We start from the raw sequence: 27,425 nt of genomic DNA, 5'->3' as shown, positions 1-27,425 counted from the left end.
GCTCTCTGTTTGCACCGGAAAAGTCTTCATTAGGTCTCTGTCTATATCTTTGCCTCTGTGAAGTTCATTTTGTGCCTCTTCCCCCTGAGGACCTCTCTGGATGCCATATTAGCAGCAGGCTGATCTGTATTGACCCCAGGTGGAGAGATGCTCTGGTGTATCTGGTTCTCCTTCACAGAGATGGTGTTGGTTGAATGTGCTGTCTGGTTCGACCTCCTGTACCTTGTTGATAGTTTGAGCGGAGTCTTGAGGGACTTCCTCTTTGGGAGACGGGACAGTCTGGTTAATCCCACCACCTTCAGTTTGATGGGGGCTTCAGATAATCCTGCCATGTTCCGTGCCTGACAGCGGTATTCACCAGCATCCTTGTATGATAATCCGTTCAGGGTGATGATGGACCAGCGGACACCGACTCTGGGAGACTCCTGTATGACTTCAAAACAAAAAGAACATGGTGTCAGCTCTAAGGGAAACATATATTCACTGAAAACAAGTAGGATTAGTCTGAAGGGATTCATGGCACGGACCATTGTCTGACAGCCCTCTGGAACTGGAAACCTTATGTACTTTATCTACGGGGCACTGTGGCTTACCTGCAGCACACAAATCAGCACAGCATTTCATATTTTTGAAGTAGGGATGCTTGAGGTGCATCGTGAGTTTGAGTACTGCCTCCTAGTCATGGGAACTGAAGTTTCAGACTGGTTGGGAGTAAAGTTGTGAGTTGGGGCTTTAACATTGTAACTGACTTGTTTCCTCCTTTTGGGGTAGGATATGTGATATTAAATTATTTTGAACTAAATATGGTATCTTATAACTGCTACCAGTGATCAATTTCTTGATAAAAACCTGTGGTTGCCATATGAAAAGAAAATAACAAGCCAGTGTTTTGAGCAGCAAGGAACGTCTGCCTTTAAAAAGCCATAAATCTCTCTACGTTAACACCCGCCAACCCACCAAATGCGTGTAAATTCCAGATGTGGCAGGTGACACCGTCACTCATACAAGCCACTTTGGCAGGTTGAATTATTTAATTGTAGTTTTCTGAAACGGCATCTGAAATACTAAACACACTGTAATAAGGGACTACGGCACTACAACTCCCATGAGCACTGCCTGCACACAGTGTTTACTCAGTGGAAGCGCTCGTCTCGAGCCTCTGTTTTGGACTGCCTGACAGCTCCCGGTGTTTAGCGCCTGATTATGTGATTTAAAACTTCACTCAGGTCTTTTTGGCTCTCTATTGTAAACAGATTCTGGGGTTTGAGTCACAAAGTAGCGCCAAAAATCCTGTAAATTTTTAAAAGTGAGGACATTTATTGGATGGAGCTCATTTAAACTCACACTGCACCGATCTTACCAGCAACACTTACCTAGAGCAGAGGAGGAGAGGAGAGAAGAGGAGAGGAGCACACGTAGAAAAGAGAAACTCATCATAGATATGAGATATGTAGGAACAATATTTAAACCTCCAAATGTACAAACATTTATCACAGTTATATGTAAAAAGTTCACTCTGGAAACATGTAGCACAGATAGGTGGATCAAACTGCCTGGCATTGCTGCCTGACGCACCTCCGACGGTGCCTTCAACCCAGCTACAGGGTCATCAGCCGGGAGCCACCCTTCACCGATGTTTCGCTCCATTATTCCCGGAACATCTCTGAGTGGTGGAGCAGCAGTAGGGACGTCTCCCTACTGCTCCCTGCAGCTGGTTTTAAGAACCTTGCCTTCCCCACAACTTGTCCTTCCTGCGAAGCCAGAGCCAGAAGCTCCCTTGTTCAGCCTCCTCCGCAATGTCTCTAATGGCCCTCTTCAGCTTTGCTCCTCTGATGCCCAGGGTTTTGAAGAGGCGCTGGGCTGATGTTCCTGTGTAGCCACGGCACCCCACCTCAATGGGAAATGTAAAAGCCCTCCATCCACTTTGTATACAGGTGGCTGCCAGCTCTGCATACTTGTCCTTCTTCCTCTCGAAGGCAACTTCAATACCCTCCTCCCATGGGATGGTTAACTCCACCATGATGACCGTCTTGGTGAGGGAGGACCAGATGACGATGTCAGGTCGAAGTGAGGTTGTAGTGATCTCCAGAGGGAACCTGAGCAGCTGGTTGAGGTCAGCAATCATGTTCCACTGGGCTCCTGGAGTCATGAGGGACCACACCCTAGAAGTGTTGGACGGGCCCTGGTCCCCTTGCCTCACAAAGTGAATGCGCCTCTCTGATAGTACCGAGTTGGACTTATTCACCTCAAGCCTGCTATCTTCCAGGATGTCTGCGATCTTGCGCAGGACTTGGTCATGACGCCATCTGTACCTGCCCTGCGCTAATGCTGACTTGCAACCGGTGAGGATGTGCTGCAGACTTGGGTTCTGGAAGCTACATAGCTGGCAGTTTTCCTCTGTACCATACCACAGGTTGATGTTCTGGGGGCTTGGAAGGGTGTCATATGTTGCTCTTATCATGAAGCTGAGGCGTGCTTGTGGTATCCGCCACATGTCAGCCCATGTGACACACCTCCTAACCACTGCCTCCCAGGTTGTCCACCTTCCCTGCCGGGACTGCCCAACCGCTTTAATTTTGTAGGCCTCCTCTTCCATCCTCACCACCTCCGAGATTACCAGCTCTTTTCTCTCCTTCGCATTTGCTTTGGACCACATCTTGGCTGAGGGGCACCAGCCGAGCCCAGCCCTGCCTAACTTCACCATTCCCATGACCTCCTGGTGTTTCAGTTGGCTAATGGCTTGGTCAACCATTTGTGCTGCATCCCACTTGCGTCCTTTTCGAACCTGGACCCTAGCGTTCTTGATGGTTGGATCCGGTGAGTTCCTGAGTTGGAAGACCAGTCTCACCTTCTCCTGCTTGTAGCCCAGGCTGATGGACTTCAGTGGTAGTGCAAGTGTGTTTCTGCCAAACAGTGAGACGTTTGACAGACACCTTGGGAGACCAAGCCACTTGCGGATGTAGTTGTTTGCTTTAGCGTCCATTCGCATTGCCGCTGAGGCTGTGATGTCGCAGATCTTTAGAGGCCACATTACACGTTGGTAGAGGATGTGTTGGTAGCACCAAATCTTGAATTTTCCTGGGAGGTAGCTAAGGTCTATCCTCTTCAGACCGTCCTCAAGCTGGGCTGTTACTGTGGCGACCATGTGCTTGTCTGACAAATCAGCCGTGTAGAGCCTGCCGAGGCTACGGACTGGATGTTCTGCCACCCGTGGAATTATCTCACCACTCACCAAGAAGGAGATGTTGTCATTCCTGACTCCTTTGCGGATCGAGAGGCTGCGAGACTTGGATGGTTTGATCTTTAACCTAGCCCAGGAGAGGAGTTCCTCCAGCCTTTTCCAGAGCCTGGAAGTGCACGCAGCTGTCTGAAGAAGAGTGGTAACATCGTCCATATAGCTGCGAAGGGCTGGGAGCCGCTGCCCAAACTGTGTTTTGACTCCACGGGCTACTTGTCTGCTGCCGATAAGGATAACCTCAAATGCCACCGTGAACAGGATCGGGGAGATGGAACAGCCCATGGCAATCCCTTTCTCTAGTCGGTGCCACCTTGTTGCTGAAGTAGTCCCTGATCAGGCTTTGAATGGGGGCTGGGATATGGAAGAACTTGAGTGCAAAAGTGATCAGATGGTGGGGAACAGACCCATACGCGTTGGCTAGGTCTAGCCAAACTACGTGGAGATCGGTTTTGTTTCTCCTGGCTGATTGAATCTGTTCCCAAATCATTGCTGAGTGCTCCACGCAACCAGGGAATCCTGGAACTCCTGCCTTCTGGCAACTGGTGTCGATGTAGTTGTTTGCCAGTAGGTAACTTGTCATGCGTTTGGCCATCACCGAAAAGAAGATCTTCCCCTCCACGTTCAGTAGGGCGATGCCTCTAAACTGGTTGATGTTCTTGGAATCCTTCTCCTTCGGGATGAAGATGGTGACTGCTCTGTTCCATTCTGAAGGAATGGCTTGAGTATTCCAAATCGCACTGATCAGCCTCCAAAGTAGCTTTAGCAGCCCAGGGCAGCTCTTGTATACTCTGTAAGGAATGCCATTGGGACCAGGTGCTGAAGCAGCTCTTGCATGGTCGATCACCTGCTTGACTTCAGACCACTTTGGGGGTGAGGTGTCAAATGGAGAGGATGGTTCTGGGGGCTTGGGTAAGTACCCTGGAGATCCAAGTGGGACATCCCTTAGGCTGTCGCTCAGCTGACTCTGAATCAAGTCTTCCAACTCTTGTTCTGTTGTCATCAGGGTTCCAGACCTACTCTCCTCCAGAAGGCTGCGGGCATAACTGAAGGGATCTTTGAGAAAGCTTGCCCTGGCTTTCTCTTTGCGGCCCCTGCGCTTCCTGATCCTTTCCGCTCGTCTGAGGTGTGCCAGTCTTGTCTTGATCTCCATCCAGATGCTTCTCAGTCCCTCCTTCTCCTCTTCTTTGGCTTTCCTCCAGGACTTGCGAAGAAGGCGACGCTCCTTTACCAACTGATGGATTTCCCGCTCCCGTCTCCCAAGCTGGTTTGGCCTGCTTCTCCTCATAGGCTTTGTCCCAAACCTTTGGACTCCTTCCTCGAAGAGGATGTGACCAAACATGCTCAGCTTGGATGCTAAGTTGCCTCTTAGGGAGTTCTGCAGGACAGGGACAAGATTTGATTCAAAGCACCCCCAAGCCTCCTTGTCATTGGCTTTGGGCCACATGACCTTGGGTTTTCGGAGTGGTTTTTCTACTGCCTCTCTTGTGGGTGTCCTTTGAGATGTAATGTTCAAGTGCTGCTGGGGATTGTGCGTGTGCAGTTGCACACCCTGCTGTGAAGGCTGCTGCTCCTCTCTCCTTCCAGATGCAGTGATAGGATCTCTAGCGCTGTGGTGCTCAACCTGGCTGAGATTCCTCCTTGTCTGACCTGTGTTAACAGTGCAAGTTTGCATCTGGAAGCTTCCTCCACATTTGGCCTTGCCCTGATGGATGCACAGACCATGATAAGTTAAAATACTGTAAGCAAATCAAATCATTCTAAATTAATGAAACTTATGGTCCAGTGTGACTCATATCTGCTGTTTTCGTCTTCGTGACGCATTTTTTTCTTTTGATTGATACGACTTTAAAAAAAAAAGTATAATTATACTATGAAGTGACATAGTCCAGAAAGTATGGTACTTAGTTTATTACTGAAAAATTACTGTTGTAAATAAATATCTAAGCAGACATTTTTTTTTCGCTAGTTTTTCAGTTTAGTTTTTATCTTTTCAACTAACCTTCAAGCATAACAAATTTCATTCAATGCAATAATAAACTTCTCCTTTAATTACTTTGTCTTAATTGTCTGTATATTTTCATATTAAAGGAGCACAACCGTTTTAGAACTGAATACCTGATCATGGGGTTAAACTTTTATGTAGTCTTGATTTAAGTGTAAACAGAGGTCATTCACATTTTGAAAGGTTGTAAATCTAGTTCAAGTAAAATGTAGCATGTTTTTGTCTGCTTTCATTATATTAAACATAATTATCCAACAACAAAATTGTGGCTAGTGAAAATGCTGGGTGGCTAGTAACTTTGGAAAACCACTGGCCACAGTGGCTGGTGGGCAAAAAAAGTTAATGTCAAGCCCTTGTTACATGACCAAAAAAGGCTGAGAACCACTGAAAATCGCTGTTACTTAGTGTATCTCTGCAACTACAAGATCTATCTGACTCATCATGATGTCATAACCACGGTGGGATTTTTCCAGAAGAGTAAGTATCAGCCCATTTCTTTCTTGGTCAGAGTTAATGATTCCGAACATGATTTTTTGCACTTGTGTCCCTCAAACAGATCTGATTAAACTTTCATCAAATTAAGTGGACTCAAACTTGAGACCAATGTTTGGTCCTTTTTCCACCTCTGCTTACTACAGACGAGGCGTGTAGTCCTCGAGACCGGTCTTGGACTCAAGACCGGTCTTGAGACCACTTTTTCGTGGTCTCGGTCTTGTCACGGCCTCGACAGTCTTTAGTATCGGTCTTGTCTTGGTCTCGGGGTCTCCCGTTCTCGACGGGTCTCGGACTGACATGTCGGTCTCGGAGGGATTAGAAGCGAACGATATGTCCAGGCACACTGCTGGCTTTGTAGAGCACAACCTTTGTAACAGATTGTTCTATTAGTCTGTCTGTATCAGGTATTGAGTTCGCCTTTTCAGTGATATGTTCCTTATGAGTTGCCATAGGAGCTGTAAAGCGGTGGTTGTTGTGGTAAAACCTGTGGCGGGCTCTCGATATGTGAGTGGAATAAAGCGGAAGCTGTTGATGCCGAAGCTCCCTGCCGACGTGCTCTTTTATCATCTATATACTTTATATACCAAACTCAACGAACCCAGAAAGCTCGGTTACACTTTCTACAATGGCTTTTATTATTTTTATGTGCCCTTTGAGTATTTTGTGACAAACGTCTGCGCTCATCCCGTTTGTGACTGAGGAGAGGCAGACGGGACGCAGATGGGCGATCCACATCAATTTAACTGGAGAGAGAGAGACAGAGACACGTTGCATGCTTGGAGAGTTCTTTGACTCTTACCTGGGGAAAGTAAAGTCCCATTTTGCGTTGTAACTCCCTCTAATCCACGAGTTGAACCCTCTGTTCAGCATAAATCTATCTTTGACGAGCAAAGCAACATAACATACCTGCAGAGAGATTTGCGCTGATGTGCAGGGGTGTGTCCAGATATTTCAGAATGGGGTGCCCCAACCAGGGCACTCGCTATGTATGTATTAAAAATAGAGGATTGAAAGGATACAGCTTTAACTAATTACATAAATAAATAAATAAATAAATAAATAATAATAATAATAATAATAATAATAATAATAATGACTATCATTAAAACGTAAGAAAAAAAATTAAAGGGACTGTGGGGACTTTACAAAAAATCTTGAAATAGTTTCTGTTCTATGCCTGATTGTAATACACAACTTAAAATAAGACTATCAGCATCAACATGGCTTATTTCCAAATGCTATTTATCAGCTTCCCTCTCAGGACCGGATTGATTTACAGAATGCCTGAGTCTTTGTGACAACACCAAGCCAGCTGACGGAGTTCAGTAGAGAGAAGAGAGGTCTGTGTTTTTCTCTGCTGAAAAAGATTTCTGTGATTAATTTTGTAGTGATGGTGGACACAGGAGCCTAACTGTCCAACAGGACAGACAAAGAGTGCCGTCTCAAACACTGGCTAAACTTTGTGATAATGTTGACTCCAACCCACAGTCAGCAGTTATTCTGCAGTGGTCTGTTCAAACTTGAGAGTCTATCAATAAAATGAAGAGCCAGGTTACATTAGCTCTGCTTGGTGAGGTTGGAGTTGGTAGATGAGTTCTGGTAGGACAGAACCAGGATTCACTAACGTTACACGTCACAGACACGTCTCAGAGCACCGGGCTGTGAGCAGAGAGAAATGTAGCCTGCTGCTAAACTACGCAACAAACTGACAAAGTTAGCTTGTTGTCAGGTTTTAAAGCGTAGCTCTACCTAATTGTTCATATATATCTTTACCTTGTTAAATATGTTGAATATGATTATTTTAAAAAGACACCAACATTTTTTCTTTTGTTGAGTGAGAGTAAATCTTTTTAGATTTCTATAGTAGATACAAAAACAACATAGACCCAACGTTACTGCAGTGAAATTACATATTGAGGACACATTTGGGTTTATCATTGATGTCAAAGCTGACTGTAACTGGTGAAAGACTTGTGATTATTATAAAGATATTTTTGTGATTTTTACAGTCCAGCAGCTTGAAATTGATTTTCAAAGATTAAAGATGACACAACTCACAGCTCTGCAGGTTTCTGGGGAGCTGGTCAGAGCTCTCAAAGATGTTCCTGCAACAATCTGCCAAAAAAAGAATCCATGAAAACATAACTACACTGATGATAAGAGACATCATCTTTCACCTGAGACATGCCCTGTACAGCTCACCTGTGTAGGCCGAGGTTTTGATCCAGGTCAGGGTGGGTGTGGGGTATCCTGTGGCTTCACAGCGCAGGATGACGTTGCTGCCCAGCGGCGAGATGACTCTGGTGGCTGCAGGCTGGACTGATGGCCTCATACAGCGGGAGAGTTCAGACTGGCTCAGCAGCATCCCAGACTGATCCACAGATTGGCTGCAGAACAGCAGCTGATCCATCAGGACCACGGGACTCCCCAGGGACATGGAAAGAGACATGACCATGGAGATCTGGCAGTCACACAACCAAGGATTGTCATGGAGACCTGTGTCCAGGATGATATGATGAAATATTATGAGGAGTGAATGAGTCTCAAAGTGATACAGAGAGATAAGTCTGTGTCATGTGTCTCTATCTGCTCTGTCTGAGTCTCTCCTTCTTTCTTTTTCTGCATGGGTCACAAAAAAACAGTTGTCAGTGGTGCCCATTTTTGACAGGAAAATTGATATGATGGATTCTATTTTATAGGATACTGGAGCCAGGTTGGGGTGAAACTGACTCGGCTGCTGTCCCATCAGACAACTACAGCTTCACTGGCAGCAGTAGCAGCTGTAATTGTAATTTAATTGTCATTGTTTTTATAGCTTAATACGCCCCATCTCCTGCTTCTTTGAAACACCCCATCTCTTGATTCTTCAGTAAGCTTCCAGACCCTTTTGTCATCACACCTGCTGCCCAGCTTCAAGGCCCTGTTGTGTAACTGCAAATTCATTGCTTTTGTTCCCACCATTTCAGACCCCCATCTCCCGATTTCCTCACTAAGCTCCCTGGCCCTTTTGTCATCACACCTTCTGCCCAACTTCTGGGCCTGAATCTCAATTTGGATTCCTGTAGCAGACAGAGGGGCGTGAACAGTACCTTAGGGGGCGTTTCTCTCAAGCATAAATGTTCTACTCGAATTATGTTCAAGGTCTTTCTTCACTTTGACCGCTCATGATGTGTGAATTCAGCGTATATTTCTATTCTGACTCAACTGGAAATGCAGAAAGTGGGTATACTGCACACAGTCTTTTATATTTTGAAGGTTATCCACATTTCTATTGCCAAACTAACAACACATTACCTTTTCTATTTTATATGATTTTATTTATTTTATATTTATTTATTTATTTATTTATTTATTTATTTATTTATTTATTTATTTATTTATTTATTTATTTTTTGTGGGGGGGGGGGGGGGGGGGTGTTGACTTCACACATTTCTGCTATATACAACACAACAGCTTTCACATTTTATGTCTCAAATTTGTTTCAAACGGGAGGAGATGAAACTTAACCGAAAGTGGAACAGTTGATGTTTATTAGGGATATGGTACATCAGCTTGCATACAATAAGCCTTCCACCATGATAGTGCTTGGAAGATTTGGGCAGTTTTACATTAAATGTTGAATCAAAAATGTAAGCTGACACATAAAACAACAAGATGGAGTTACATAACATAATTTACAATCACGATTTGAATTAAAATCTGTGTCTTACATTTCAGCTTGTCTTCCTTTACAGGCTGGCTCGGGCGTCATTTCACAGTACTCCACTGTTAACTCTGTCTGCCTCCTCTTAACCGCAGGGGGGTGATTTTTGTTTCTGTGAAACCCCCACGGATGAGATGCTGTTTTGTCTCATCTGGGATCTGTTGAGTGCAGTCTGCTGAATCTCAAAAGTTAATAGTCAAACAGGCTGAGGTCCCGTATGTGACAAACTAATTTAGTCAAGTCAAGTCAAGTCAGCTTTATTTATAGAGCACCTTCAAGAAGACAGCAGTGGATCAAAGTGCTGTACACAAATACAAAGAAATAAGTAAATATAACAATAAAAACAATAAAAAGATAGAAAAACATTGTAATAAAACAGTAAAAATTTAAAAACTAAAAACTAAGGTGCCTGTGTTTTATAAGAGCTCATTGATGAAACGCCAGGGAGAAAAAGTGGGCCTTCAAGGAGGATTTAAAAATCTCTATGGTCGGGGAGGCTCTAATATGGATGGGGGGACTGTTCCACAGTCTGGGGGCAGCCGCTGCAAAGGCCCTGTCACCTCTCGACTTGAGTCTGGTTTTGGGAACCTCCAACAGCAGCTGGTCAGAAGATCTAAGGGCTCTGGTTGGGGAGTATAGATGTAGCATTTCAGACAGGTAGAGAGGGGCAAGACCATTGAGGGCTTTAAAAGTGATTAAAAGAATTTTAAAATCAATGCGAAAACGGACGGGGAGCCAGTGGAGGGACGCCAAGACTGGTGTAATGTGGTCGCGCTTTTTCTTTCCAGAGAGGAGTCGGGCAGCAGCGTTCTGGATGAGCTGAAGACGGTTAATTGATGACTTATCCATGCCAATGTATAAAGAGTTACAGTAGTCAAGTCTTCATGTAACAAAGGCATGGATAGTCTTCTCAAGATCTGCCTGTGAAAAGTAGGCCTTAGTCTTAGCTAACAGACGGAGTTGGAAGAAGCTAGCTTTAACAACGGCACTGATCTGCTTGTCAAAGTTAAAATGGTTATCTAGGATGACACCAAGGTTCCGAACTTTAGTCTGAATGTTAGAACGCAAGGGGCCCAGATTTTCTGCAAAGCAGGCCATTGTGGGGGTGTGTCCTCCAAAGAAAATGATCTCTGTCTTAGATTCATTGAATTTAAGAAAATTTTCCCTCATCCAAGCCCTGACATCACTGAGGCAATCGAGAAAAGCCTGCACAGTGTCCTCGATCTTAGCGGCATGTATATTTGAACATCATCAGCAAAACAGTGAAAAGACATCTTATGCTTCTGAAAGACATCCCCAAGTGGCAACATGTACAGAAGGAAAAGGATAGGACCTAGGATGGATCCTTGAGGGACTCCACAGGTCAGTGGAGCCACATCTGAGGAGGTGTGGCCTAACTGAACAGAGAATGTCCGCTCTGCCAGGTAGGACCTGAACCAGCAGAGGGCAGAGCCTGTGATGCCTACATAATGCTCAAGACGCTGAAGAAGAATACCATGGTCAACGGTGTCGAAGGCAGCAGACAGGTCTAAGAGCATCAAAACAGCAGGGCTACCAGAATCAACAGCTAAAAGCAAATCATTAAAAACTCTCAGCAGTGCAGTTTCCATGCTGTGTCTGGGTCTAAAGCCAGACTGAAACTTTTCATGAATATTGTGCTCGGTTAAGAACAACTGCAGCTGGACATATACTGCTTTCTCTAGGACCTTTGATAAAAACGGGAGCTGTGATATAGGCCTGAAGTTAGAGAAGTCAGAGGGATCAAGATTCTTCTTTTTGAGCAAGGGTTTGACAACTGCATGTTTCAGAGCTACAGGGACATGACCGGAGCTAAGACTGGTGTTGATCAGCAACAGAATATTAGCACCAACTGTGTCAAAGACTTCTCTAAGAAGACGGGAGGGAACTATGTCAGAGGGGCAGTTAGTTGGACGCAAATGCTGAACTAAATCAGAGAGTTGACAGAGGGTCAGAGGCTCGAACCGGTCAAAGGTGGTAGAGCGTAGAGCAGGAGCAATGTCTAAAGCAGGCCTGTCACTTGTGCAAGCTGGCCTGATGGCAGCAACCTTACTGATGAAAAACTGTAAAAAGTCATTACACACAGAAGGAGATGGTACAAGAGGAGAGACATCACTAGGGTTAACAAGAGAGTTCAGAACGATAAATAAGACTTGTGGCTTATGGCTATTATTTGCCACTAGGGTGGAGAAGTAAGCTGTTTTAGCAGCTTTGACAGCTCTTTGATAGTCAGAAAGGCAGCCATGAAGAATTTGTCGGGATACAGTGAGTCTGTCTTTCTTCCATTTCCTTTCAGCACGTCTGCAAGCACGTCGAAGAGACCGTGTAGATTCATTCAACCAAGGCTGTGGACATGCTTTTGGATGGATAGACCTGAGAGGAGCAATACAGTCCAAGATCTCTGTACACATTTTTTTTTTAGCCCAAAATACAGAATGTCCCAGCAAATACGGGACAGTTGGCAGCCCTAGTTAATTGTCAGGTTTTAAGAAGTTGTCAAAGCTTGATGTCAGAAATAGGTTAAGTTCAATAAAAAACCCAGCAAAGAAGACCTGGAGTGTTGATGTGCTCTCGTTCAATTTTGTTTGTTTGATTTTTGTTGTTGTTGTTGTTGTTGTTCATTTTGGCATTTCACATCACATGAACCTGATTAGGGAACTGCCCACAGGTATGCTGTCTCCAATTATTAACACTATTAACACAATTATTAAACAGTTGAGCCTGTGCGTGCGGATATTCGCTCAGCATTGAACAACTTGGTCTTGTGTTTTGTGCCACATTAAAAGGTCCCATATTCTGCTCCTTTTCTGCAGTTTAATATGGATCATTGATGTCTTCATGAAATGGTAGTAACATGTTTTGGTCTAAAAAGCCAATAAATCAAGCACAGCAGCATTGTTTCCAGGCTCTCATAGCCCCTCTGTTCAGAACGCTCTGATTTAGTGGGCGTGACCTTCATATGTAAATGAGCCACCGCTGATACCGCCCCGCTCTTCCACGTCACTGAGAGCGGGGCCAAGAGCTCCGAGTGCACAATGTTTAGAAAACAGTGAAGCTTGTTCACCGTAACATTACAGGCTAAAACAACAGGCTAACTGCAGCTAAAGTTAGCATCCTGAAGCTAACACAGAGACACTGTGGGGACACTGAGGAAAAGCGCTTCCATCTGCTCCACAGCACACAGCATGTTAAAGAAATGTTGAAATCCAAATTCGAAATGAAAGACCTAGGTAAACTGACACATTTCCCGGGTCTTGACTTTGAACACTCTGCAGATTGTGTTAGGGTGTCACAATGCAATGATGTACAGAAAATACTGAAGAGATTTGACATGTCAAGCTGTAAGGCCAGAGCTACCCCTTGTGAACAGAAACTTGACTACAGTGATGATGCTGAATAAATGGATGATGTGAAGAAATACAGAAAGGCAGCTGGGAGCTTAATATACCTAGCAAGCTGTACAAGGCCAGACCTGAGTTTTGTAGTGAGTAAACTATCTCAGTATTTCACCAGACCGACTACTGATCAATGGACAACGGTAAAGCATGTGTTGAGGTACTTAAAAGGTACTCAAAACAAAGAACTTTGTTTCAAAAAGCACAAAAGTGAAAACAATTCATGCTTATAGGGATGTCAACTGGACCGCTGATATTGATCGAAAAAGCCCAACAGGTTACTGTATCAGCCTGAACAAAAATGGGCCATTTGTTTCATGGAAAACTAAAAGACAACCTACAGTTGCACTCTCTACTTGGGAGGCTGAGTATATGGCTTTAGCTACGACCATGCAGGAGTGCCTGTACTTAAAACAGCTTCTGAAGTATTTTGATGGACAGGTATACAGGTGTTCAGTCTACAAGGACAACCAGGGCACTATAGCTCTAGCCAAAAACCCTGTACACAGACAAAGATGTAAGCATATGGACATTAAATACCACTTTGTGAGATCTACTTTACAGATGGATGATGTGACAATGGAGTACTGTCAAACTAATGAAATGGTTGCAGACATCCTAACTAAACCAGCCAGTAAGCTTAAGCTGAATTTAATGAACTTTGAGACCCTTATGTTTGGTGAATGAACAATGAACTTTGAACAATAAATGAACTCTGATCTTTATGATTATTGTGTGAACAATGTAAAGAAGAAAATAAACCTGTGACGTTTATGTTGACAGGATTTCTGTAAAATGTGAGCAAATTTGAGCAAGTGGGGGTGTTGCTGTGCTCTCATTTCATTTTGTTTGTTAAAAATATGTTGTGATTTTTTTTTTTATTGTTGTCCATTTTGGCGTTTCACATCGCGTGACCCTGGTTAGGGAACTGCTCACATGCATGCTGTCTCTAATTAATAAAACAGGTGAGCCCATGTGTGCGGATATTCGCTCAGCATTGGACAATTCAGTTGTGAGTTTGTACAATGGAAGAAAATGGCAGTTAAAGCCAGGTTTAAAGTTGCCCAAGTAACGCTAGAATATTAGGGAATTTGGCCGGAGTCACTTGATTCTTTAATGTCACCTGATTGACACACAGTGTTCTATGCATGTCAACAGTCATGCACTGTGAAGACCTTTTTGATTGACATGATCAATAAATATCCTATGCCCTCTGTTTGGTAAAGTTCTTTTTGTTGTTGTTGTTGTTTTCCCAAAAACTTGAAAAAAAAAAAGGGGGACTTAGGCCATTATTTGCCACTAGGGTGGAGAAGTAAGCTGTTTTAGCAGCTTTGACAGCTCTTTGATAGTCAGAAAGGCAGCCATGAAGAATTTGTCGGGATACAGTGAGTCTGTCTTTCTTCCATTTCCTTTCAGCACGTCTGCAAGCACGTCGAAGAGACCGTGTAGATTCATTCAACCAAGGCTGTGGACATGCTTTTGGATGGATAGACCTGAGAGGAGCAATACAGTCCAAGATCTCTGTACACATTTTTTTTTTAGCCCAAAATACAGAATGTCCCAGCAAATACGGGACAGTTGGCAGCCCTAGTTAATTGTCAGGTTTTAAGAAGTTGTCAAAGCTTGATGTCAGAAATAGGTTAAGTTCAATAAAAAACCCAGCAAAGAAGACCTGGAGTGTTGATGTGCTCTCGTTCAATTTTGTTTGTTTGATTTTTGTTGTTGTTGTTGTTGTTGTTCATTTTGGCATTTCACATCACATGAACCTGATTAGGGAACTGCCCACAGGTATGCTGTCTCCAATTATTAACACTATTAACACAATTATTAAACAGTTGAGCCTGTGCGTGCGGATATTCGCTCAGCATTGAACAACTTGGTCTTGTGTTTTGTGCCACATTAAAAGGTCCCATATTCTGCTCCTTTTCTGCAGTTAAATATGGATCATTGATGTCTTCATGAAATGGTAGTAACATGTTTTGGTCTAAAAAGCCAATAAATCAAGCACAGCAGCATTGTTTCCAGGCTCTCATAGCCCCTCTGTTCAGAACGCTCTGATTTAGTGGGCGTGACCTTCATATGTAAATGAGCCACCGCTGATACCGCCCCGCTCTTCCACGTCACTGAGAGCGGGGCCAAGAGCTCCGAGTGCACAATGTTTAGAAAACAGTGAAGCTTGTTCACCGTAACATTACAGGCTAAAACAACAGGCTAACTGCAGCTAAAGTTAGCATCCTGAAGCTAACACAGAGACACTGTGGGGACACTGAGGAAAAGCGCTTCCATCTGCTCCACAGCACACAGCATTTGAAATACATTTCCAGGGTCCCAGGTTTGTTTGCGGATGGTTGGTAATGCGCCTGGATTCAAGACCAGTCTATTCTCTAACCCTCTGTTGTACCGTCCAAAGTTGGAAAAGCAGTAAAACCGTGAAGTGACTAGCACATATGCACAGTTTTACTGAGTGTAGCTGGCACGTTTCCTTGATAAATGAACGCTAGCCACTTAGGGCTCAAATTTCGTAGACCAGGCGCAGGCGCAAGCGCACCTGCCCTGCGCCGGCCTTTGCCGTGCGCACAGGGCGTGACCGGCGCACTTTGCAAGTTTCCTGCAGTGCCAAGAGAGGCGCAGTACAGGCGCATTTGAGCGCAGAGCTGCGCGTCCACGCCTCCCTCCGCGCAAATGGCAGAGAGGGAGGAGAAAAGCCGTGAGTGGGTTTAACACAGCCGAGCGCTGTTTTCACCAATCAAATGAGCGCCTCTCCTCGCCTTTAAATGCCCTGCTGCCGAGGCGCAGCGTCTGATTGGTCTGAGTGATCTCCAGCACCGCGGAGAGAGTGCTGGAGACGGTCAGAGCCGCTGTGCCTGCAGCAGGTCAATGGACAGTGGGGCGCATCGAAGGACATGACGCGTGTCACCGTGTGGGCCAGCTCCCGGGACAGATGTAATCTGTTCTTTTGTCATTAATAGGAGAACAAAATGAAGAGACAGTTACACAGCTGGCTTATCCATTCAGAATACTTTTGATCCACCTGCACTCCTGGTTTGTCATCACCAAATAGCAGAACCTTTGGTGATATACTGTATACTCTCCCAGTGTCTCCACCTCATCCTCCTTACAACAATGTACACCATCTTTTTAGATCACGTTAAAAATAAAGACTAAAACAGAGAAATATGGGAAATCACGGGTAAATCCTGAGTGACATACATTTATTTTGTCTCTTTTTTCTTCGTCTTTTCTCTCCCACTTTTCTTTGAATTAAATGAAATGAGAGAAGCCAGATATATACTCAGTATCAGATGTTAAGGCTGTTTATTGTTTAAATGTAAGATGTGCATCAAACTTCCAGCTGCCGTCAGGTTAACTTTCCATTATGACAAACGGCTTTAATCTGACATCAGATGTGACAGGACAGTTAATATAGATACAAATGTATATGCTGGTTCAGACGGTTTCATTAAATAGTGATTACTGTGATTTTTTATTGCATTAAAATGTGCCTGACACTCTGGAAACCTGCCTCTGAGGCTTTGATGACATGTGCGCACATGTGTGCCTGTCACCAAATTACAGCTGCGTGGGGTGCGCTCCGCCTTGCGCCGAGGGTAGACCAGGTTGGAGCTGGCGAGCTTTCAGCGCACTTTTTTGGCACGAAATTGTCACTGCACCAACATGAATCTGCTGACAACTCCCCCTGGCGCGCCATCACACCCATCTCTGCGCAGACAGTCTACCAAATTGTCAAATTGGCAGCGCACGGCGGTGCGCCGCACAAAATTAGCACTGCGCAGGCTGCGCCAGGCTTGCGCCAGGCTTGCGCCCCCTGCGCTGCGCCACAAAATTAGAGCCCTTAGTCTTGTCTTCTTCTGAGATGGGAAGCTTGTGCATGGAACTATGTGGTTGTTTACCGCCAAAAACAGCCACACTCGCTGCTGGAGAGATTTCTCCCCAGATGCGGGGAGAGGAGTGGGCAGGGAGGGGGTTCGGGGGTATCTGCCCAGGTGGACCAATCAGGTCAAACTTGCTCCTGATTATTCCAAAAAGGGACTCGCTGACGTCGGCAAACCCCGGAAATTCCAAACAGCTTGTTTTAGGTCAGGAATTTATATCCACAAGCACTACTAAGTGCAGGTTTTGTCATTAAATATCACATTTTGTTGGCTGGGAGGAAAGCCAAAGATCAACAAATTTAACTGAAAGACTTAATAAAGTGATTTTTGTACAATATGGGACCTTTAAATTTGTGTAGAAATACTCTGCTAACAGGTTATGGGCCCAGAATAATCCCGTAACACAAGGTTTGAGTGACCTGCCAGGTGAAAGTTACAACTTGTGCTGCATGCACCTGAGAGCTGAAAGTATGAGCAGAAAGGAAAGGGAGTGGAAATTTTATTGATTGTTTATCATTTATTTACTTAGGCTATTTATCTATTGACTCCTGCTAGATCTCAAGGAGGTGCAACTGGATAGATAATTAGTAACTAATTGATGCACCTGTAATGTGTGATGACTGCTTTGGAGGGCCATTAGCTTCCCTGCAAGATGATAAGTTTGAAGCATGATCGGCTGAAGCGTAACACAGATAAAATGGTTCGGGCGGGACGAGACTAGTACAGCCCGGCAAGGAGCCGGAGTGAGGCGCTGACAAAACCATTCTTTGCCCTGAGTACTACGCCTAGACCTAGAGAACTGGAGCTGAAACAGGGAACAGATGACTTAAAAGGGCTGTAAAGGTCCAGAAACCGTCACTCTGTTCTGTAATAGAGGGTGATCAAAGGGCCGATGATGGACCTTTGATCACCCTCTATTACAGAACAGAGTGACGGTTTCTGGACCTTTACAGCTGACTGGAAATTAACCCCTGCGATAACTCTGTAAGGGGATGATCTATAAAAGCAGGCTCAGCATGAAGGACATATCTGTTGCTAACGTGCCAAGATTATTAAAATAGACGGGTGGCGGGTGCCGCCATCAAGGAGAAACATTCGGGTAAGCGTATACATTTCATTGAAATTGTTAGAGATGGGGATGTTGATAAACCAATGCACCTGCCGGACATTAGTTACTCACGGACAGGGCGGAGGCGGAGGCGGAGGCGGAGGCGGAGGCGGAGGCGGAGGCGGAGGCGGCGGCGGAGTCGAGAGAGGGAAGGCCGCAAGGGAGGGAACTGAAACGGTACAGACGGCACAGGGAAGCGGAGCCAACATTCCCACAGCTGCCGCCATCATGCCTGCAAACCTCCGACGAGCAAAACCAAGAGTTCAGTCCAGAATCGACCAGTCCAGGTGAGTGTTATACTGAGTGATGAAAGCGCAGCTTACTGGAGAAAGATTTATGATACTATTGGAAAAGTATGCCGTGTTCAGTTTCAGTTTGCCTATCAGAGCCAGAAGAGTCCGCTCAGCCCTCAAAACTGAGCCTATTACGTCCTGGTAAAAACCAAAGCTACCAGGTATTCACCAATAGAGATCTGAAATTAGCCGATACTCGGGAAGGCAGAAAGTGGCTCACCAGTTAATGTCTTTGCATAATTTTAGATCTAAGGCATACTGAGATGTTGGCTTGAGGAACGAATGGCCTTCCTAGAGGGTAGGAACGGCGGCGCTGTGAATGCTGGGCTACCGACAGCGTGCCTGGAGAGGGATTGACAATTGACACAGGCTTGAGGACGGGCTGCAGAACCCACTGGCAGAGTTGAGAGTGATAGTGAGAGCTCTGGATCCAGCATGATGCTGGGTTCTTTATCAAACCTTAGAGCTGACTCATCTGGAGGAGAATCCCTGCGAGCAGGAGGTAAACGTTCTGCGCTGGAGCTGCAAGTAACGAGGCGAAGGTAAGAACAACGCAATTTGCCATTCATGATGTGAGCCTGAAAGATAGCTGACAGCAGAAGAGATGACATTTAAACTTTGACAGCTATAAAATGATTGGCTTACAATTCAAGCAGAGTCACTGTAATTGGACAGAGAGAAAAGTTGACACCTCCCCGGTCAGCTGATAGAGAGAAGCAGGAAAGAGTGAGTGAACAGAAGTGTGTGAGCCCCCAGTCTTCCTAACTGAACTTTCACTAAGCTTCATTTGTCCACCAGATGGCTGTTAAAACTGCTTATCTTTATGCACCAATCGAGCGTGAAATCTACTTTGAACAACCTGAAGGTTATGAAGTTGCATCAAAAGAAGGTTACAAACTAGTGTGCAAACTAGAAAAATCCCTGTAAAGTCTAAAACAGTCAAGACGCAACTGGAATAAGATGTTGCATAATTATTTGTGTAACATGCAGTTCGTGCAGAACCCAGCCAATCATTGTGTTTGTAGCAAAATAACTTAACAATATAAAGTGCACATGATCAAATGGGTGGATGATTTGATTATTGCTGCCAATGATGACGATGTCCCACAACATGTTAAAGAAATGTTGAAATCCAAATTCAAAATGAAAGACCTAGGTAAACTGACACATTTCCCGGGTCTTGACTTTGAACACTCTGCAGATTGTGTTAGGGTGTCACAATGCAATGATGTACAGAAAATACTGAAGAGATTTGACATGTCAAGCTGTAAGGCCAGAGCTACCCCTTGTGAACAGAAACTTGACTACAGTGATGATGCTGAATAAATGGATGATGTGAAGAAATACAGAAAGGCAGCTGGGAGCTTAATATACCTAGCAAGCTGTACAAGGCCAGACCTGAGTTTTGTAGTGAGTAAACTATCTCAGTATTTCACCAGACCGACTACTGATCAATGGACAACGGTAAAGCATGTGTTGAGGTACTTAAAAGGTACTCAAAACAAAGAACTTTGTTTCAAAAAGCACAAAAGTGAAAACAATTCATGCTTATAGGGATGTCAACTGGACCGCTGATATTGATCGAAAAAGCCCAACAGGTTACTGTATCAGCCTGAACAAAAATGGGCCATTTGTTTCATGGAAAACTAAAAGACAACCTACAGTTGCACTCTCTACTTGGGAGGCTGAGTATATGGCTTTAGCTACGACCATGCAGGAGTGCCTGTACTTAAAACAGCTTCTGAAGTATTTTGATGGACAGGTATACAGGTGTTCAGTCTACAAGGACAACCAGGGCACTATAGCTCTAGCCAAAAACCCTGTACACAGACAAAGATGTAAGCATATGGACATTAAATACCACTTTGTGAGATCTACTTTACAGATGGATGATGTGACAATGGAGTACTGTCAAACTAATGAAATGGTTGCAGACATCCTAACTAAACCAGCCAGTAAGCTTAAGCTGAATTTAATGAACTTTGAGACCCTTATGTTTGGTGAATGAACAATGAACTTTGAACAATAAATGAACTCTGATCTTTATGATTATTGTGTGAACAATGTAAAGAAGAAAATAAACCTGTGACGTTTATGTTGACAGGATTTCTGTAAAATGTGAGCAAATTTGAGCAAGTGGGGGTGTTGCTGTGCTCTCATTTCATTTTGTTTGTTAAAAATATGTTGTGATTTTTTTTTTTATTGTTGTCCATTTTGGCGTTTCACATCGCGTGACCCTGGTTAGGGAACTGCTCACATGCATGCTGTCTCTAATTAATAAAACAGGTGAGCCCATGTGTGCGGATATTCGCTCAGCATTGGACAATTCAGTTGTGAGTTTGTACAATGGAAGAAAATGGCAGTTAAAGCCAGGTTTAAAGTTGCCCAAGTAACGCTAGAATATTAGGGAATTTGGCCGGAGTCACTTGATTCTTTAATGTCACCTGATTGACACACAGTGTTCTATGCATGTCAACAGTCATGCACTGTGAAGACCTTTTTGATTGACATGATCAATAAATATCCTATGCCCTCTGTTTGGTAAAGTTCTTTTTGTTGTTGTTGTTGTTTTCCCAAAAACTTGAAAAAAAAAAAGGGGGACTTAGGCCATTATTTTAATAAGGTGATGTGATGGCACAAATTATTTTCTGTAGAAAACCCTGCTGGTTTTCTACAGAAAGTGCAGCCATAATGTTAAATTTCTTTTGGGACAAGTGGCACCGGGTCACACAGAGTGTGTTATATCTCCCTAAACAAGAGGAGGGGTCAGGGACTGGTGCACCTCGAGAGCAGAACATTGGCTTTTAGGTTGCACTTTGTTCAGAGGCAGTGCAGGAAATGAGCCGGAACTCACCGGTACAGAGTGCCTGCACTCCTGATTTTTGCCTGTATGCGTTGCATTACTTTTTATTGAGTACCGCCAGCTCCTGGTGAGTCAGTGGTACTCACCGTGTTTCATCTTCCCATAAATAGAAACTGTCTGTTGACATGACACGATGACATCAGGCTGTCACCAATTCTTTTATCCAATGATACTCAATAATATTAACCAATCAGAGACTGGTGCGGGCGGGGTATGCACATTTCTCAACAGCATCACCAAACCTAGCATGGGGAGCATTACATCCACAAAATTGCGCTAAAATGTCTTTACTAAAATGGATTCACCAAAAAGCCCAACCAAAACCAACGGAGGACCAGACAGAGAGTACCCTCCTTGAAACTGCTGCCGTCTCTGCTTGTCAGCGAAAAGGAATCGGAGGATGTCGGTGCTAGCTACGGCACCGAGAATAGCGAAGGCATGGAGCATCTCCCCTCAACTATCACTTTTGCGGATGGTCAAACTTCGCGGACTCAGGGACTCAATGCGCCTGATTTCTGGACTAGGGACCAGGTTGAATATTTCTGCAAGGCAAACGATTGGCTCATTGTGAAGAACAAGAAGCTTGGATGCCGGAACTTGGGACTGATGTACGACACACTCACGGAGCTGAGGGACCAGTCTCGGCAACTCCAAAAAAGAGAGATGACACTCCCAGAGGCAGATGGACTGCTAAGCCGAGTTATTCGAGTCTTTGAGTCCATGATTTCCATTCCTGGCCCACATGTGACTACAGTTCATGCAGCTGTCAAAGAAAACTGTTTCATGGGTGTTACCCTGCGTACGAACAGTAGACTTGGACAAATACATGCAGGTCAGTTTTTCCGGAGTCTGGCAGACAACATGAGACACCGGATGACTTCCACAACCTCTTCTCATGTCAGCATCAGAGAGAATGTCTCAAATGACCATTACAGAATGCTTATGGATAGCATGAAAGTCCTAGATCCTGGAAGCTGGCCTGAAGAGGAGTTGGATATACAGTATGGGGATTCTGAGGTGCTTTGCTTGTGCGATGTACTCAAAGTGGAGGGGAAAGAGACTGTTCAAGCGTTTCGTGAATACAATGACATTAAGGCATCTCATACTACTGTTGTACACTATAGCCCAAAACTATTGCTGTTTCTACAAGTGAGTGTGAGAGGGCATTCAGCACCATGAATGACATTCTGACTGCAAAAAGGAACACACTTTCTGTGAGTAGACAAACAAGTTTAGTCTTTTTAAGGTGCAACGGACCACCACTTGGACAGTTCACTCCAGATTGATATGTGAGGGCCTGGCTGTTAAAGGGAAGAAGAAGTGCTGAAGAAAGGGCGTGACGAGGTCCAGCCTGTGAAACTGTTGTTCCCAAGACCTTCTGGAACCTTTTTTAACAGTGTGAGTATAAAAATGCTCTAATAAAATAGTGTAAGAAAGGCAACATTAAAGCATAGACTGCATTGTTAAAAGATGTTTGCAGAAATATGTAAAGACTGACTGATGCATTGTTTAATTAATCTATTAAATTTGAAAATTAATTTCACATTCACATTATTAGTAAATAACCTGTTGATCAATCTTGCCTTTCATCATATTGATTGGAGTGCATTTCTGTTTATTTTGCAGATCTTGACATAACTTGATGGCATTGGAGACAGTGGGCTGATTTCAATTTGCATCAGGACAGCAGTAGTGAGCATTTATTGATATTTAGTTAAGAAAGAATCATCTTCCATCACTACAGACCTTTTTGGACTTCAGAAAAGATGTTGAAACTTTTGAAATGATGTTCTTTGATGGCCCCCTGTTGCATAAATACAAAAGTCAAACTATGTTATATACAACAGCATTCAAGAAGTTCTTTGAATTTGCTGTGTAAGAGGTTATCAGAGGATATCTGTGATGGTTTACATTAAATCTGTTGATGGGCTGTGTTAAAACACTATTTGTTGTGTTTTGGTGTTGTGTTTTTGTGTTTTCAGTCACCACTAGGTGTCATCTATTGACAGTGCTTAAGTGAGGAAAATAAATGCAAATTTCCATGCATTACGGACTTGCCTTTGGTATTGTTTTACTTTATCAAATTTTAAAATGTAGGCTAATGGATTGTCATATTTTCATTTTTTTTTGTATTTATATATTGTACAATATCTGTGTATAGCTATCTGTCTTACTATAGACTGGGCTGATCTAACCAGTCCATTGCTGTGTCAGCCATCTGCTGCAGCTGACCTCTACACGTTGAGAGGGAAAACCCTCCACAAGAACTGTGTCATGGCCCTTAAATAAGACCAAAATGGGTGGGAGGACGGGCACAGTCTGGAGACAGCGATTGAACTTGTCCGAGGACATAAATCTAGTCTTGAGGGTGTTCTACAATGCACCCTTAAACAAAACAATCAGTGGAGAATACTGCACTGGGTGCTAGCTCTGAACAGTTTTGTTTCTGAAATCAACCCTGTGGTGTCCTGTACATGTCCTTTGTGTGAGGAACCAGAAACTGTTTTTCATTGTTTCCTGGACTGTAAAAGATTGCTTGTTTTAACAGACTAAAGAGTGTTTTTGAGGACTGAGGTGGACCCTGGCGTGAAAACTGCTTTCATCTTTGGTGCAGGATATGAAAAGAAGCATGCCAAAAAGAAAAAAGTGGCAACTACTGAATTTTCTTGCGGGACAAGTAAAACTGTCCATTCGCAAAGGCAGAAAAATGCCATTAATGGAGTTCAAGGGGAAGAGCTGCTGCAATGATTTGTGTCCTTGGTCCAAGCTAGGGTCACTGTGGACTTCAAGTTCATGAGGGATCTAGGTGAGTTGGTGTATCAGTGTTAATCTTTAGCTGTTTGTTCTGTTGTTGATGAGAAGCTGTTGATACTAATTTTATGGAAGCCTGAGAATGTTTAAATGCTGAAAATCATTAATTAATAGTTTTAATACGATACACTGAAAGATTTATGTGTAAATAAAAATGTGTTCAAAATCAAATCTTTCTTTCTTGGATTTGAGCTGCATTAAGGAGTTGTTGGCTAAAAACAGATCACAGGATGTGGTGGATCTCTCATAAAGACTGTACCCAGAATCTTTCTTTGAATCGGTCCTGTCTGTCCCTCTTGTCCTAGAGGGGGGAACCAGAGGTCGAGCAGCTCGGTGGGTAGCACGGTCAGCCTGAAGAGAGAGGGGACAGAATGCTTTGAGTCACAGCCACACTTCCACATCTCCTGATATCATGCTGTGTCTGGTCACACCTGTTGCTGGACAGGTCCAGGAAGGTGATATTGGGGAGGAAGAGAGACGCGTGGGCAGGGAGGCTGGACAGACGGTTGTTATGGAGACCCAGAGTCTGGAGGCGGGGCATGTCCCTCAGCCCCTCCCACGGGAAGGATGAGAGGAGGTTTCCGTCAAGTCGCAGCTCTCGCAGGGCCTTCAGGTTGACGAAGCTGCTGGGGTGGATGGAGGTGATGGCGTTGTAGTTCAGCCACAGGAAGCGTAGATCTGACAGGTTGTAGAAGGCTGCACGGGGTATCCTGGAGATCAAGGTCTTCTCCAGACGCAGTTTGACCGTGTCAGCGGGGACGTTGAGGGGAACAGCTGATATCCCTGGGTCACTGCATCGCACCAACCTGCCGTGTTGAACACAGAGCTGTGAGAGTGATTTTATGATGCTTCAGCCTGGACCAGGTTAGTTTGAACTGAAGCATCAGCAGCAGCTTCTTAGCAGTGACTACAGATCAACTTATTTCAGTAGCTTTTTGAATGAAGAGTAAGTAAGTCTAAGACCTAAATGTACTCTGACTGTAATATGAGAGGCTACGCAAGGTGCTGCTCCCAGAACTCTTCTGTGCCCTCTAAAGAGCATCATACATTCACGTGAAGGCTGATGTCAATCATTTGGTCTTTTTCATTGCTTTATACTTTCACTTAACTAAGGATAGTATTCCTAAGCAGATCTTTTCTGTGTCCAGGTGAAAAATAAATCTACAAGTGTCCTCTTGTGTTTATTTTTTTTTTTTTTCAAATAGAAAAAACCTGCAGGTGGGTTAGTGAATGTTGGAATGATGGACTCAGGTTAACGTGACAGATGTGACAAGTGCTTCTATTATTCTCCAGGTTATTATTCTCAAGTGGGGTAAGGGTGAGGTGAAGAGGTGTGCTTTAAGCCTCCTACAGTGCCAGACTGGGACTGAAAAACAGCCTAGGACTTTGACTCGGCCCACAACAACGGGACATGTTGGTAGAGCAGCAGCACCCCACCAGACAGCATCAGCAGTACTGGCCGTCAACTTACTGGCAGCACCGGCCGCTCTGAATTTCCCGTGGCCAGCCCGCCCCTGCCTCCAACTGCCACAGCCTGATCCCCCCCTCTTGTTGTGGCTGCGGCCCACCAGCCCATCGGGGAAATCATCCCCGGTACCGCCATGCACCAGTCCACCCTTGGCCTCCTATGTATCTGTGAAGTCATCTGTGCTCCTGATCCAGAAAAAGTCATGATCCTTATATCAAAACCAACCCGTTAATAAACTTCAGCCCCTGTTTGGTGTGCACTGATAGAGAAACATCTACTCAGACTGAGACCACTTTGTCAAACAGAGTATTAACATATTTGTTTCTTCTGTGAAGACTGGCTTCGTAGGCCTGTAAGTTGATTTTGCTGCTGGCCTTTAACGGACACTGAAGGAACTCCACCTCTGAATTCTCTTCTTTGCTGCTTATGAGGCGTCATAAACCTGCCTGTCAGGAGGCTGAAGGTCTGTCACAGATCCAGATTACCTAGAGCAGCGTGTCCACACCACTGTGGGGCTCCAGCCCTCTCCAGAGACTGTCAGGTGGGACCCCTGGTACTGTGTGAGCTTAAACACATACTCATTCATGACTCCCTGTGAGCTCTCTAATACAAGTTCACTCACTGGCACTCCACGTTACTGCTGGACACAAGTGTCTGTCCTGCTGTGCACTGAGAATCTTAGCTCAATGTCTGCCAGAGGTCAGCAATAAACAACGCCATTGAATTACCCTACTGATTTATCTGATCCTTGAATTACTCATCAGAGATCGTATTCCAATGAAATCACTGAACCATACTTTGTGCTTTAACCTATTTGTCCTGTGGTTGTGTTCTTAGTCTAAAAAATAAAGTGACTCACTCCAGCTTCCATCATGGTTTTTGATTTGAAATCACCACAACACGTCTAATCTCTGTCACACTGAGTGATCTTATCACTAATATCACTATGTTAGCTGGGTCAGCTGAACACCATGCAGGAATTCACTTCAATTATTCAGTGATTTTAAAAAAAATCAAAAAATATTTAGATTGGTGAATTACATAAATAATGTCATGGCTGGTTTCCAGAGATCTGCAGAACATACTTCAGCTCATATGAGCAACAAATGTTCACTAAGATACAAATCACCAGCACACAGAGATGAGAGTGAAGTCTGCCTCACTAGACCTGAGCTCTGAGTCCCCGCTGGTCCCATAGGAGCAGGAACATGCCACAGGACAGGAGTGGATCCCCAACAGAGTGGACTGCAGGATCTGAACCAGGACCAGCAGATACATCCTTCATCAGACAAACCCTGAACCCAGACCATCCCTCAGTGTTTCCATATTCCTCCTCGGCTCTGGTCTGAGGTTGTGTCCACACAGCAGAGTGACACTGAATCTCAGATTAACTGGGATTATGGCGCTTACAAGCAGCGTGTAATCCCATGTCTCACTGTCAGGGTAACAAATCACAACATGGGGGCCAACACCTGGCTTTTTGGGTGCCAAGGACGATTGGACCCGACAGCTCACCCTGTACTCAGAGGGAACTGTGCAGCAAACCCAGAGAGAAGTTTTGGTTCAGGGTCCCAGTGCTTATTCTGTCATGAACCTACCCAGGGGGTTAATCCAGCTCTGAGCCAGAAGGAGCACAGTGCCACTTCAACATTTGACTCTTTCCAAGGTGTGCATTTGTTTTGGAGAGCAATAGAGCTGAAACAATACCTCAGATAACTCGAGGTACTCGAGTACAAAAAATGCTGGAGGGATTTTCTCGAAGAATCGTTAATTTTTTTTAAAAAAAAGATCAAAGAGTGGCATTTCAAATGAAGCTGATACTATATTTAGAGAGTTTTCATACCCCTCAAGTTACCTCTTTTTCAAAATAGTGACTGACAACAAATCTAGCTTCTTTTCTGGAGTTTGGAGACTGATATGAAAGCATTTATTGATCTGCATCAGCTGCTTGTCAACGAGCCACACGTGCTTAGCCCCTCCCCTACCCAAAATCACTCACTCATCAAAGACGGACGCCGCGCTCGCAGCAGTCTCTCATCTCAGCTATCTGAACTGTTTTCATACACTCTTCACAGTCCATTTTATTTGATCAGTGTGACTCACTTCTCTTTGGCACCTTAGGAGAGGTGAGCGTCAT

The 27,425-nt window shown here is 44.4% G+C and overlaps 1 protein-coding gene across 1 annotated transcript; it reads right to left on the bottom strand.

The window, feature by feature from the left end:
• lrit3b (leucine-rich repeat, immunoglobulin-like and transmembrane domains 3b) lies at nucleotides 1-27,425 on the bottom strand. Its single transcript, XM_074692342.1, has 8 exons — nucleotides 27,405-27,425; nucleotides 26,996-27,108; nucleotides 24,220-24,626; nucleotides 16,774-16,780; nucleotides 16,361-16,371; nucleotides 14,511-14,540; nucleotides 7,920-8,231; nucleotides 1-433 (listed from the first exon to the last, which is right to left on the bottom strand). The coding sequence occupies exons 1-8, from the start codon at nucleotides 27,423-27,425 to the stop codon at nucleotides 42-44; spliced, it is 1,293 nt and encodes a 430-aa protein (XP_074548443.1). The 3' UTR covers nucleotides 1-41.

This window comes from Halichoeres trimaculatus, unplaced genomic scaffold (assembly GCF_033239565.1).
Source record: "Halichoeres trimaculatus isolate MK-OKI-2021-1 unplaced genomic scaffold, fHalTri1.1 fHalTri1_scaffold_17, whole genome shotgun sequence".
Taxonomy (NCBI): domain Eukaryota; kingdom Metazoa; phylum Chordata; class Actinopteri; order Labriformes; family Labridae; genus Halichoeres; species Halichoeres trimaculatus.
This window is presented reverse-complemented; position numbering and strand designations above follow the sequence as displayed.

Excerpts from the sequence above, each read along its gene's own strand:
- lrit3b (XM_074692342.1), bottom strand. The coding sequence starts at position 27,425 with ATGACGCTCACCTCTCCTAAG. Across the intron at positions 8,232-14,510 it reads CTCCAGGTCTTCTTTGCTGG|GTCTCCATGACAATCCTTGG; the intron begins GTTTTTTATTGA and ends TCCTGGACACAG. Across the intron at positions 434-7,919 it reads AGGTGAGCTGTACAGGGCAT|TCATACAGGAGTCTCCCAGA; the intron begins GTCTCAGGTGAA and ends TTTGTTTTGAAG.